The sequence below is a fragment of the Panthera tigris genome, chromosome A1 (genome assembly GCF_018350195.1).
Source record: "Panthera tigris isolate Pti1 chromosome A1, P.tigris_Pti1_mat1.1, whole genome shotgun sequence".
NCBI classification, from domain to species: Eukaryota; Metazoa; Chordata; class Mammalia; order Carnivora; family Felidae; genus Panthera; species Panthera tigris.
The window spans coordinates 827,849-841,106 of record NC_056660.1 but is presented as its reverse complement, the minus strand read 5'-3'; the positions used below and the strand labels follow the sequence as shown (position 1 = coordinate 841,106).

Sequence of the window (13,258 nt, the reverse complement as noted above, 5' to 3'; positions counted from 1 at the left end):
TTTTTCTTATAATTGACTTGTAGTTTCATACTGTTGTTGTCAGGAAAGATGCTTCATACGATTTGATTCTTCTTAAATTTACTGAGACTTATTTTGTGGCCTAACATATGATCTGTCCTGGAGAATGTTCCATGTGCACTTGAATGTGTATTCTGCTGGTTTGGGATAAAATGTTCTATATATACCTGTTTGATCCATCTGGTCTAATGTGTCATTCAAAGCCACAGTTTCATGTTGATTTGCAGTCTGGATGATATATCCATTGATGCAAGTGGGGTGTTAATGTCCCCTCTATTACTGTGTTACTGGCAATTTCTCCTTTATGTCTGTTAACATTTGCTTTAAATATTTAGGTGCTCCTATGTTTGGTGCATAGATATTTACAATTGTTACATCCTCTCTTGCTCTCTTTCCTTGTGGTTTGATGGATTTCTTTAATGTTATGCTTGGATTCCTTTCTTTTTTATTGTGTATGGATGGTTTTGAGTTGTGGTTGCCATTGGGTTCATATATGACATCTTATGTGTATAGCAGTCTGTTAAGTTGATGGTTGCTTTATTTCAAACACATTCCGAATGCACTACATTTTTACTACCTTCTTCACGTTTTATGTCTGTGTCATATTTTATATCCTTTTATTTTGTGTATTCCTAGATAAATTTTTGTAGATCTAATAGATTTCCTACTTTTGTGTTTTAACCTCCATACTGGCTTCATAGTGATTAATCCTACTGCCTTTACTGTATGTGCTTTTACATGTGAAATTTTTCTTTTCATAATTTTCTTCCATTTATGGCCTTTTTTTTTCCAGTTAAAGAATTCCCTTTAACATTTCTTACAAGGCTGGTTTAGTGGTGATGAACTCTAACTTTTGTTTGTCTGGAACTGTTTCTTGTATTCTGAATGATAGTCTTGCTGCATAAAGTCTTCTTGGTTATAGATTTCTTCTTTCAGCACTTTGAATATATCTTGTCACTCTTTTGGTCTGCAATGTTTCTGTTGAAAAATCAGCTGGTAGCATTATGGGGTTTCCCTTGTATGTAACTGTTTTGTTGTTTTAAAAGTTCCGTATTTATCATTACTTTTTGCCATTTCGATTATGATGTGTCTTGGTGTGGCCCTTTTTGAATTTTTTTTTTTTTTAACGTTTATTTATTTTTGAGACAGAGAGAGACAGAGCATGAACAGGGGAGGGGCAGAGAGAGAGGGAGACACAGAATCTGAAACAGGCTGCAGGCTCTTAGCTGTCAGCACAGAGCCTGACGCGGGGCTCAAACTCACGGACCGTGAGATCATGACCTGAGCCGAAGTCAGACGCTTAACCGACCAAGCCACCCAGGCGCCCCAATATCTGGCCCTTTTTGAATTCATCTTGTAAGGGGCTCTTGGTGCTTCCTAGACCTGAGGGCTCTCGGTGCTTCCTTCCCCCAGATTAGGGATGTTTTCAGCTATTATTTCTTGAAATAAGTTTTTGCTCACCCACTCCCCTTTCTGTCATCCCTATATTGCAAATGTCATTACCCTTAATAATGTTGCAGAATTCCCTTAAATTTTTTTTTCACTTTTTATTATTCCTTTCTCTTTTTGCTGTTTAGCTTGAATGATTTCCATTACTTTGTCTTCCAGATCACTGATCTGCTCTACTTTCTCTCATCTCCTATTGATTCCCTCTATTGCAATTACTAAATTCTTCAGCTCTGAGTCCATTCTTTTTTATATTCTCTCTTTGTTGAAGTGCTTACTGAGTTCATCCACTCTTATCTCAAGTCTAGTGAGTATCTTTATGACCATTCATGAATTCTTCATCAGGCGTATTTGTTATCTACATTTTATTTAGCTTTTTAATTGTGATTTTGTCCTGTTCTTTCACTTGGGCCATGTTCTTCTATCTCCTTATTTTGTCTAATTTTCTGTGTTTGTTTCTATGTATTACGAAGGTCAGCTACATCTCGTCTTGAAAGTAGTGGCCTTATATAGAAGAGGTCCTGTGGTGCCCTGTAGCACAGTCTTTTCTGGCCACCAGAACCAGGTGCTCCAGGTGTCCCTTGTGTGGGCTGTGTGTGCCCTCCTGTTGTGACAGAGCTGCGATTGCCTTTGGCCCAACCATCTGTAATGACCTACTTTGTTTCCTATGGGCCCAATGGGGAGGGTTTGCTTCTGATGCCATTGAGAAGCCTGTCATAGTTGTTATGGGCTCATTTGTGGGTGGGGTGGCATTCAGCCTAGCAATTTGCAGTTAGCCTTTCTGTCACAACTGCAGGGCAGGGCTTGCTCCCTGTGCAGCCAGGTAAGGATCCCAGTTGCAGAAACTGTAGGCGTGTTATTTCTCCCGCTTCCCTAGGGCAGGAATCACTTTAGAGTGGTGCCAGTCCTGGCTGGGGCAGGGCAGACGGTGCTAGCAAGTTAGAGGGAGAGTGTTAGCGTTAACTTTTGCAAGCAACCAGTTATCTAGGCTGGGGGCGGTGGGGAATGCTACCCATCAGCACTTTTCTGAGAGTAATCTGCAGATTATTCTGGCACACTTTCCAAGAGGAGTCAGTAAATCTTCATGTATTCCTCAGATGCTTTTCAAACCGCTGCTTCTCTGGTGTGTCTCAGGTCAAGTTTTTTAGTATATAGACTCCTTTAAGGGGGTGGACTTCATTTCCTATCATCTTCTTGCTATCCCAGCATTAAACCCACTGGTTTTTGAAGCTCCCAAGGCTTAAGCCCTCCTGAATTTTTCTTTCTTTTTTTTTTAGGCAGAGGCATTACTTTATTCAGGCAGGGATGAGCCAGACACAACATGGCAGGAATACAGGGGGTCAGGACATGGAAGCACACCCTCACCCAGTCACCCCAAGAGGGTGCAGTGAGTGGAGAGGGGGTTGGCAAGCCCTATCACAAGGACCACCACAGCCCCCTCCTCTGGGAGGAGCCTTTCCCAGCTGACAGGAGGGAGAGAAAATGGGGTGCAAGTAAAGGAGCCTAGTCTTACAGTGGTTCAGCCAAGCTCCATTGATTTCTAAAGGTTTTGGAGTTAAGCCCTGCTGGTTTTCAAGGCCACACGTTATAGTGACTCAGATCCTCGGTGTCAAGAGTGCACAGTGTGGGGTCTGAGCCTCTCTTTTCTCCATGCTTGTGTTGTCCCTCTTGTTTGTGGTTAGTTACACCAGGTATTTATTTGGTTCCCAAGCACATCTCGTCAGTGTGGACTTATCTCTGTGATTAGCTGCGGTCTTTAGGTCATTTTCAGAGTTCGTTGTGTAGATGTAGTTGTTCTCTTGTTGTGTCCATGGAATGAGGTGAAGTCAAGATCCTCCATCAATTGGTACCAAATCATTTTTATGGGAAATGTAAGATCTTTCTTGTTTTTATGTTTTTTTTGAGAGAAGTGGGGCTTGATCTTACCAAGTGTGAGACACTTAACCAACTTAGCCACTCAGGTGCCCCTTTGATCCCATAGTTTTAATTAATATATTTCGATGATTTCTAAAATATATCTGTAGATGATATTTTTTCCTCTTTTTTTATTTGAAGGTTGTTTTGTGTGTAGATATTTCTTTCAATTTCAGACTATTCTATCCATCTGTAATCTCCATTTTAATGTTCCACAAATACCTCATATTCCATGTCTAAAGCTGAAACTCCAAACCTGCTTTCATTCTGTTTCCCATATCCTTATCTCACCATTCAGTCAGTGCCTAGGCAGAAACTTAGGGCTATTCTTTACTCCTCCTTCCTTAACCTCCAGAGTCACTCAGTTACCAATAATCCAGATTCTACTTCCTAAATATCTCTCAACTCTATCCTATCTCTATTCCTATAATCCTACACGAAGCCACCATCATCTTTTCCAGAATGACTACCACAGTTTCCTGGCTGTCTCTGTACCATTTCATCTTCCTTACAGTTAGAAATGATAATACCATCAGAGCAGTCTAAGTACAAACTTGGTTATGTTGCTCCTGCTTTTTTTACTTCAGTGCCGCCAATATTGCTTTCAGGATTAAATCAAAACAAAATTCTTATAAGTTTTTTAAACTTGAACTCAGTGTTCAATTGTGCTTTGTAGAAAAATAGTATAGCCAATAGGATGCATTCACATTATATACATCTTTGTTATTTTGATTTTTTAAAATTTTATTTTATGGACTCTAAAATCAGTTCTATGTCTTTATTAAATGGAATCATACAATATGATACTTTGTGGCTGGCTTTCACGTATCGTACTGTGTCCAAGTTTCATCCAGGTTGTAGCGTATAACTTCACTTGTTTTTATTGCCAAATACTATTTAATTGTATGGATAATACCCACATATAAAAAAATTTTTTTTTTAACGTTTATTATTGAGAGACAGAGCATGAGCATGAGCATGAGCATGGGAGGGACAGAAGCGGGGAGACACAGAATCCGAAGCAGGCTCCAGGCTCTTAGCTGTCAGTACATAGCCCAACGCAGGGCTCAAACTCAAACCTCAAGATCATGACCTGAGCCAAAGTCGGATGCTTAACTCTTGAGCCACCCAGACACCCTTTCCCACATTTCTTGTTTATCTATCAGTAATGGACATTTGAATTATTTCTACGTTTTGTCTGTTATGAATAATAACATTGCTGTGAACACTCTGTACAAATAGTGTAGACCTGCATTTTCACTCTGGCGTTGGTGGGTCATATGGTAACTCTTCAACTTTTCAAAAATTGCCAGGCTGTTTTCCAAGGTACCTGTACCATTTTACATTTGCACTATCACCTTAGGAAGGTTTCAATTTTTCCACATCTTTGCCAACACTTGCCATTATATCACATATCTTTTATTATAGTCACCCTAGTGGATGTGAAGTGGGATGTGGTGGTTTTGATTTATATTTCTTTGATGACAAATGAGCAACTTTTCATGTGCTTATTGAGCATTGGCATATGCATTAATCTTAACAATTCTAACATAAAATTGTAATCTGTTTCTCCCAGATGATGGAAACAAAATCAAAAAATTTATCAGCATCAGAAAACAGAAAAAGGAATGCTATTAGAGAAGAAAATGAAAGGAAATTATATGGATCATTGAATACTCTTTTAGAAAAAAAAGAGGGAATACCAGAAAAAAAGGAAAAGACTTCAGAGCTACAGGTGTTGGCAGAATGTAGGACAGATGATACATCACTGATCAAACAGGATGTGAATTTACCTTCTATAACCATAGCTGATAAATTTCAAGAGCAACTGGAAGAGAAAAAATCAGAAGACTCCATTATATCGGTTGTACTTTCTGCAGACCCAGGTACATGGCCCCGTGTTTTAAATATTAAACAACGGGACATTCTTGTTGAAAACGATCCACCTCAAGTAAGAAATTTTAACTTTCCAAAAGACAATACAGGGAGGAAGTTTTCAGAAACTTATTATACACGAATTCTTCCAAATGGTGACAAAACCGCTAGATCCTGGTTACTTTATTCAACTTCAAAAGATTCTGTGTTTTGTTTGTATTGCAAACTCTTTGGGGAAGGAAAAAATCAATTGAAGAATGAGAATGGGTGCAAAGATTGGCAGCATTTATCACATATTCTTAGCAAACACGAGGAAAGTGAAATGCACATTAATAATAGTGTTAAGTATTCAAAATTAAAATCTGATTTGAAAAAAAATAAAACTGTGGAAGCTGCAGTACATGGATTACATAAGAATGAGAAAAATGATGGTGTGCTCTTGTTGTACACATAATATACCTGATGTGGTTTTGACATAACAAGGTCATACATTTATTCAGAAAAGATCTGTAACCCTAACAGTACCATTTGTTGTTGTGAAGCTCCTATAACTTTCGACAGTTCATTAGCAATAAGTATAATAGCAAATAGTAAAGAATGTTTCTGTTTCAAATTCTAAAGCTAATTGGATTCAATAGTAATGCGGGTTTCAATAAAGGCAATTGTTACTTTTTCATTCTATCAATTCACACTTTTTAAAATTGGCATTTGAGGGCTAACATTTGACAGGTTTGGTTAATTTTCTGTTCTGATTACTTTGAAAAAAGGAGAGAAAGGCTTAGATTTATCAGTAGTAGTTTGAACAAGATACTATGTGAACATTCTCATTATTATTAAAGTAAAAACATTTAGAAACAGTTTGAGAGTAGAATGGAATCCGAAACTGCAGCTTTTTGCTATTAAACCAAATACCTGCGATTTCTTTCTTTTGGGCAAAACATTGTTTTATTATTTGGGCAAAATGGCATTATTTGTTACTTCATATTAAGGTGATTACTTTGCATTTTATTTACTTTAATTTAATTTATAAATATTTTAGATTTTATTCTTGTGTGAGAAGTATAAGAATAAAGAGTGTATACCTATTTTTATGTTAGTACAAATATAAGAAATATTAAAAATATATTAAGTTAACCTTTAGGTTTTGTGGCAATTTTTTTTTTCTTCAGACTACATGCTTGAAATTTGAGAAACACACTAATGAAAATTAAGGCTGTCCACTTTTTCAAATGATCAGTGCTCCCATTACTATATATTTAGTAATTCTCCCTTTATATCTGATTTCGGATACCGACTTTATCATATATTAAATTCTTACATATACTGGGCTTTGTCTCAAAGCTTTGAAACAGAATGACAAATGAACAATGACTAGAGCAGAACTAGGTGTATTCTTTTTGGTGGGTGACACTAGGAGTACTTGGAGACTGTCACTGATGCCAGTGCTTAAAACTATTATTAGAGGACCCACAAAAATCATTATCATTAATGTATTATAACCATTTTGTTTTTTGACAACTCGACCATTTCAGTCTTTCAGAGTTGGATCTGAATGAGGCTTTGGGACGTTACCAAAAATCCAATTTACTCTTAAAGGCCTAAGAGAATACTCTAGAGAATATAACACAGGATTTGAAGTTCCTTTCCAAATGTTTAATGTGCCCATTATTTCACTAAAACTTACCGCTAATTGAATGACATTATATGGTTATATTCGATAGACGCTTGGTATCAGTGGTATCTGAGCAAACTAAATCAACCAGTGGCTACTTAGGATAATTTGCAAAAACATCAAATTTATCCATTGAGGAAACAAAATTAAATCCTGTCCTTTAAATTCTTATTTTATTTATTTATTTATTTGTTTGTTTGTTTATTTATTCTTATTTATTTTTTCACCATACTATGAGGCACCATAAGCTCTTGATGTAGTAATGAATTAAATGTGAAGAATTCAGGGGAGCCTGGATGGCTTAATTGGTGAGTGTCTGACTCTTGATTTTGGCTCAAGTCATAATTTTGTGATCATGAGTTGGAGCCCTGCATCAGGCTGTGCCAATAGCACAGAACCTGCTTGGGATTCTCTTTCTCCCTCTCTCCCTGCCCTTCCTCTGCTCACATGTGTGCATATGTGTTCTCTCTCTCTCAAAAAAATAATAATAAACATTAAAAAAATTCAAAAGACGTAGATGCTTGGGTGCCTGCATGGCTCAGTCAGTTAAGCGTCCAACTCTTGATTTCGGTTCAGGTCATGATCTCATGGTTCGTGAGTTTGAGCCCTGTATGGGACTCACACTGATGGTGTGGAGTCTGCTTGGGATTCCTGCTCTCTCCCTCTCTGCTCTTTCAAAATCTTAAAAAAAAAAAAAAAAATTAGAGGCTGGGTTTTTCCATATTTACTGTAAATTTCTCATTCAACTTTTTGCTGTGTAAAATTTTTCATAATATTCATAAAATGTTGAGGGAAAAAATCAGCTAAATTCAGAACATAATAAAAACAAACATCTCCAGGCAGGGGAATGATTTTTTTCTGCCTTATCAAGTTTTTGTTTTTTTAAGCTTATTTATTTATTTTGAGAGAGAGGGGGTGGGGAGGGAGAGACAGGGGGAGAGAGAGAATCCCAAACAGGTTCCGCACCATCAGTGCAGAGCTGGACACAGGGCTCGATCTCAAGAACCATGAGATCATGACCTGAGCCGAAGCCAGATGCTTAACCAACTGAGCCATCCATGTGCCCCAAGTTTTGTTTTGTTTTGTTTTGTTTTTTTATAAGATGAGTATGTTCTCACTATAAAAGGAAGGAAGAAAACAGTTCAAGTCTTGTTACCATCTCCTACTTTCCCTACAGAAGAATTTGTCAGCAGTGATCTGGACTATACCCAGCATTTGTTTTCATCTTTTTAATTTCATTGAGAACAGGCATTAGGAAATATTATCTCCTGCCACTAATTTAATATCAAAAATTAGTAAAGACAAGTCAGAATAACAGTCCATAAGAAGTGGCAGGGGCACTTGGGTGGCTCAGTTGGTGAAGCGTCTGACTCTTGGTTTCAGCTCAGGTTATGAACTCCCAGTTCATGAGTTTGCTTAGGATTTCCTCCTCCCCCTCTCTATCTGCCCTTCCCTACTTGTGCTGTCTCTGTCTCTCTCAAAATAAGTAAACTTAAAAAAAAAAGAAAAGAAAAGAAATGGCAATCTATTGGTTTTCTCATTTCACAGAAGGCAAGTGAAAATATTTTTGTAAATTTTTTCAGATTTTGTCTTTAAGATTCTTACATTTTGCCATTTTCTTCCTGTGATTCCTAGACCCACCCCTGCCCCATCTCAGTGCTGAAAGCCAGTAAGAGCCGCTAATAGCTATTTTATATATACAAGGTAAAATTTGCTACATAGGATGGAAAAGTGGATAAGTGATTGAAGTAAAGACGTCAATAAAGAGTAATGCTTTATAATTTCAGGTCATGTCACTCTTCTGTTTCAAAGCTTTGAAGTTCCCCATTGCTTTTATTTTAAAACTGCAACTCCTTGGCACATCATGTATTGGTAGCTGCAATCATGAGTGGCAGATAATAGGGAAAAGTTGTAGACAAAAACAACATGAAGTACAAAATTGTAGAAATGGAATAGTGTTCTATAATTTTGAATTATAAAGTATGCCCGTGCTAGGATGAGATTAAGAATTTGAGAATATAACTATGGCTGAAAGAAGAATCTAAGCCAAGTACCCAAGTCTTGGTGTTTAGAAAATTAGGTTAGGAAAATAGTGGTGTAATATTGAGGACAATAAAAGGTTTTCAAAAGCTTGTAAATGATTTTTTTTTTTTTAAAGCAACAGTGATTTTAAATCTAGAGCGTTCTGGAAGTCACATCTAGAATGAAGAGCAGATAATCCGGTTTGCTTCTACAGATAAATAAAACAAGGGAGACCTAAAACCTGGGAAATCAGACTCATCTCACACATGTAGATACTAAAAGACTTTCATGGGACACCTCACTGGCTCAGTTGCTAGAGCATGTGACTCTTGATCTCAGGGTCATGAGTTCAAGCCCCACATTTTAAGCTTACTTAAAAAAAAAAAAGACTTTAATAATTCATGTGCCTACAAATTAATAAAAACCAAATTAATAGGGGCACCTGGGTGGTTCACTTGATTAGGCATCTGACTTGGTTTTGGCTGAGGTCATGATCTCATGGTTTGTGAGATCGAGACGAGCTCTGAGCTGACAACATGGAGCATTCCTGGGATTCCCTCTCTGTCTCTCTCTGCCCATCCTCTGCTCATGTGTGTGCAAACACTCTTTCTTTTTCAAAATAAATAATTTTTAAAAAGTAAAAATAACCAATATCAAGAATCAGTGGAAAGACAACTAGCTGGCTCAGTGGAGTGTGGAATCCTTGATCTTGGGGTCATGAGTTTGAGCCCCATGTTGGGTCTGGAGATTACTTAAAAAAAAAAAAAAAAAAATCTTTGAGATCCCATGGACATTTAAAACATAAGAAGGTATGGTGTACCTGGGTGACTCGGTTGAGTGTCCAACTTCAGGTCACGATCTCATGGTTCGTGGGTTCTAGCCCCGCATTGGGCTCTGTGCTGAAGAGCCTGGAGCCTGCTTCAGATTCTGTGTCTCCCTCTCTCTCTCTGCCCCTCACCCTCACCCTCTGCTCTGTCTCTGTCTCTCAAAAATGAATAAATGTTAAAAAAATATTTTTTAATTCATAAAATAAAAAATAATAAACTTTAAAAAAAGCAGTCATTACTGTAAAAGGAATTAGCCTAGGGAGGTATATGAAAAGTTTAAAGACAAATACTATGTCATCTGATGCAAAGAATGGCCAAGGTGCCTTAGAAGGGGTGATCAGCTGACTTAGTGCAGAGTGGGAGGACCTGTGAGACCCTAACTTAGTGCATATTCAGAGAGCCAAGACATGGAAAACACAGAAGTTAGGAAGCAACAGTTTGTACAGGTGTTCATTATTCCCACCTTCATTCTACATTTTGTTTGTCAGAAAACAAAACAAAACAAAAACCAGGCCTTTAGTGAAATTGAGTTGATTTAGGAAAGGAATACTAGGACAAGGGATACATTTGTTATATCCTGGTCTTTTTTTTTTGGTTTTTTGTTTTTGTTTTTGTTTTTTTTTTTTGGTAGGAAGAACTGTTTCATTCCAAGAAAACACCTTTTCTTTACTAAACAATAAATGAGTTTATATCTTTGATATTTTTTCATCAAAGCCTAAAATATTAAAGTGAAAAATATAATGTTTTTAGACGATATAATCTCAGAACATTAAATAAGTTACCATCCTTAGTTTGCTGGTACAGACAAATATTTCCCATGGCTTTCTCAGAAAAAACAATTGTTTTCAGAGATTTGGAGAAGTGTTCTTAAATTTTAGAGAACCTAAGACTTTGGGAGCTTATTTAAACTGCAAATGTCTGACATGTGGCTCTGGAACCTTCACTTTTACCGTATTTTAGGGGATTCTGGTTGGTGCAGGCTGTTGCCAGATCACACTTTGAGAAACACTGCGCCTGGGAAATGGATTCCTTCCAACTGAATTCAGCATATGTGTGCTTCTGTTTTTGCTGCTGCTGGTGACAACAAAATCCTACCTGCCACTGCTGAATTTTTGTGTTCTACAGATGCCATAGCCATGTTTCACACGTACCTGATTTATATACTGTGTTTCATCACCTTCCATTCTCTATAGGCCTTAAATTTAATTTGGAAATGGATTTTTAATTATATGTATATAACAACACAAAACATCCCTATTTCATTTTACCTTCTGAATATGAAGTGGGACATATTTTTTCCTAATTTATCTTGTAACCAAACCAACCAGTGTAGTTGTTTCAAAGCAACAGTGTTTTTTAGTTTTCAATGTACAAATCTTTTGTCTCATTAAGTTTACTCCTATGTATTTTATAATTTTTGATGCTGGGATTGCCTTTTAAAAATTTGTTTTTAAGTTTATTTATTTTGAGAAAGAGAGCAAGCACTAGGAGGTGAGAGCAGAGAGAGAGGGAGAGCGAGATTCCTAAGCAGGCTCTGCACTGTCAGCAAAGAGCCCAGTGCAAGGCTCGAACTCACAAACTGTGAGATCATGACCTAAGCCCAAATCAAGAGACAGACGCATAACCAACTGAGCCATCCAGGTGTCCCTAAAGATTTTATTTTTTAAGGAACCTCTACATCCAACATGGGGCTTAAACCCACAACCCCAAGATCAAGAGTCACATGCTCTTATAAGTGTGCCAGCCAGGCACCCCATATTGATTGATTTTCTGATATTGAAACATCCTTTCATCCCTTGAATAAATTCCACTTGATATGCTGAATGGTTTCTTTTCATGTATTGTTGAATTTGGTTTGCCGATATTTAGTTGAGGATTTTTGCATTTGTATTCATCAGGTATATTGGCCTGTAATTTTCTTTTTTGTAGTGTCTTTGTCTTCTTTTGGTATTAGGGTAAGGCTAGACTTGTAGAATGAATTTGGAGGCATTCCTTCCTCTTCAGTTTTTTGGAATAGTTTGAGAAGGATAGATATCAACTATTTTTTAAATGTTTGTTAGGGGACGCTCAGTCGGTTAAGCATCTGACTCTTGGTTTCAGCATAGCTCATGATCGTGTAGTTAGTGGGCTTGAGCCCCATGTCAGGCTCTGCACTGCCACTGCTCGGGATTCTCTCTCTCCTTCTCTCTCTGCCACTCCCCTGCTCTCTCAAAATAAATAGATAAAAACTTTGAAAAAATTCAAAAATAATAAATATTGGGGCACTTGGGTGCTCAGTTGGTTGAGCGTCCGACTTTCACTTGGGTGGTGATCTCATGATTTGTGGATTTGAGCCCCAAGTCGGACTTGTTGCTGTTACAGTGGAGCCCATGTTGGAACCTCTGTCCCCCTTGCTCTCTCTGTCCCTCCCCTGTTTGCACACTCTCTCTCAAAAAAAAAAAAAAAAAAAAAAAAAAAAAAAAAATTGGTAGAATTAACCTATGAAGCCATTTGGTCCTGGGCTTTTGTTTATGGAGTTTTTTGATTACTGATTCAATTTCACTACTAGTAATCAGTCTGTTCAAATTTTGTATTTCTTCCTGATTCTGTCTTAGAAGAATGTATGTTTGTGGAAGTTTGTCCATTTTTTCTATACTGCCCAATTTGTTGGCATATAATTTTTTGTAGTGGCCTCTTATAATCTTTTGTATTTTCATGGTCTTGGTTGTAACTGCTCCTCTTTCGTTATATTTATATTTCATTATATTTTCATTATATTTATTTGGGCCCTTTATCTTTTTCTCTTGATGAGTTTGGCTAAAAGTTTATCAATTTCGTTTATCTCTTCAAAGAATCAGTTCTTTTTTTTTTTTTTTTAAAGAATCAGTTCTTAATTTCCTTGATCTTTTCTTTTTTTATTTTCAGTCTCTGTATCACTTATTTCTGCTGTGATCTTCATTATATACTTCCTCCTACTTTGGGCTTTGTTGTTCTTTTTGTAGTTACTATAGGTGTAAGGGTACATTGTTTATTTGAGTTTCTCTTGTTTCCTGAGGTAGACCTGTATTGCAATAAACTTTCCTCTTAGAACTGCTTTTGCTGCATCCCAGAGATTTTTGTTTGTTTGCTGTATCCCAAAGATTTTGGAATGTGTTTCAATTTTTGTATGCCTCCATATATTTTTTGATTTCCTCTTTGATTTATTTGTTGCCCCATTGGTTGTTTAGTAGCATGTTCTTTAGCCTCTAAATGTTTGTGGTTTTTTCCATTTTTTTTCCTACCTTCTTATTACTTTAGTCAGTGAAGATGCTTGATATGATTTCAATCTTCTTACAAAAATTTTTTTTGAGACAGAGGGAGCACAAGCAGGGGAGAGGGAGAGAGAGAGAGAATCTCAAGCAGGCTCCCATACTCAATGTGGAGCCTCATGTGGGGCTTGATACCACAAACCTGGGATCATGACCTGAGCTGAAATCAAGAGTTCGCCCAACTAAGTCCAACCAAC

The 13,258-nt window shown here is 37.2% G+C and overlaps 1 protein-coding gene across 6 annotated transcripts in view; it reads left to right on the top strand.

Moving 5' to 3' along the window:
• ZMYM5 (zinc finger MYM-type containing 5) overlaps nucleotides 1-6,393 on the top strand; it is a 33,845-nt gene extending 27,452 nt beyond the window's left edge. For all 6 annotated transcript variants that reach the window (XM_042957939.1, XM_042956423.1, XM_042998449.1 and 3 more), the window contains exon 8: nucleotides 4,955-6,393. In XM_042957939.1, the coding sequence (XP_042813873.1) occupies nucleotides 4,955-5,707 (753 nt within the window). In that variant the 3' untranslated portion in view covers nucleotides 5,708-6,393. The remainder of the gene's footprint in view (nucleotides 1-4,954) is intronic.
• Nucleotides 6,394-13,258: the final 6,865 nt, after the last annotated feature.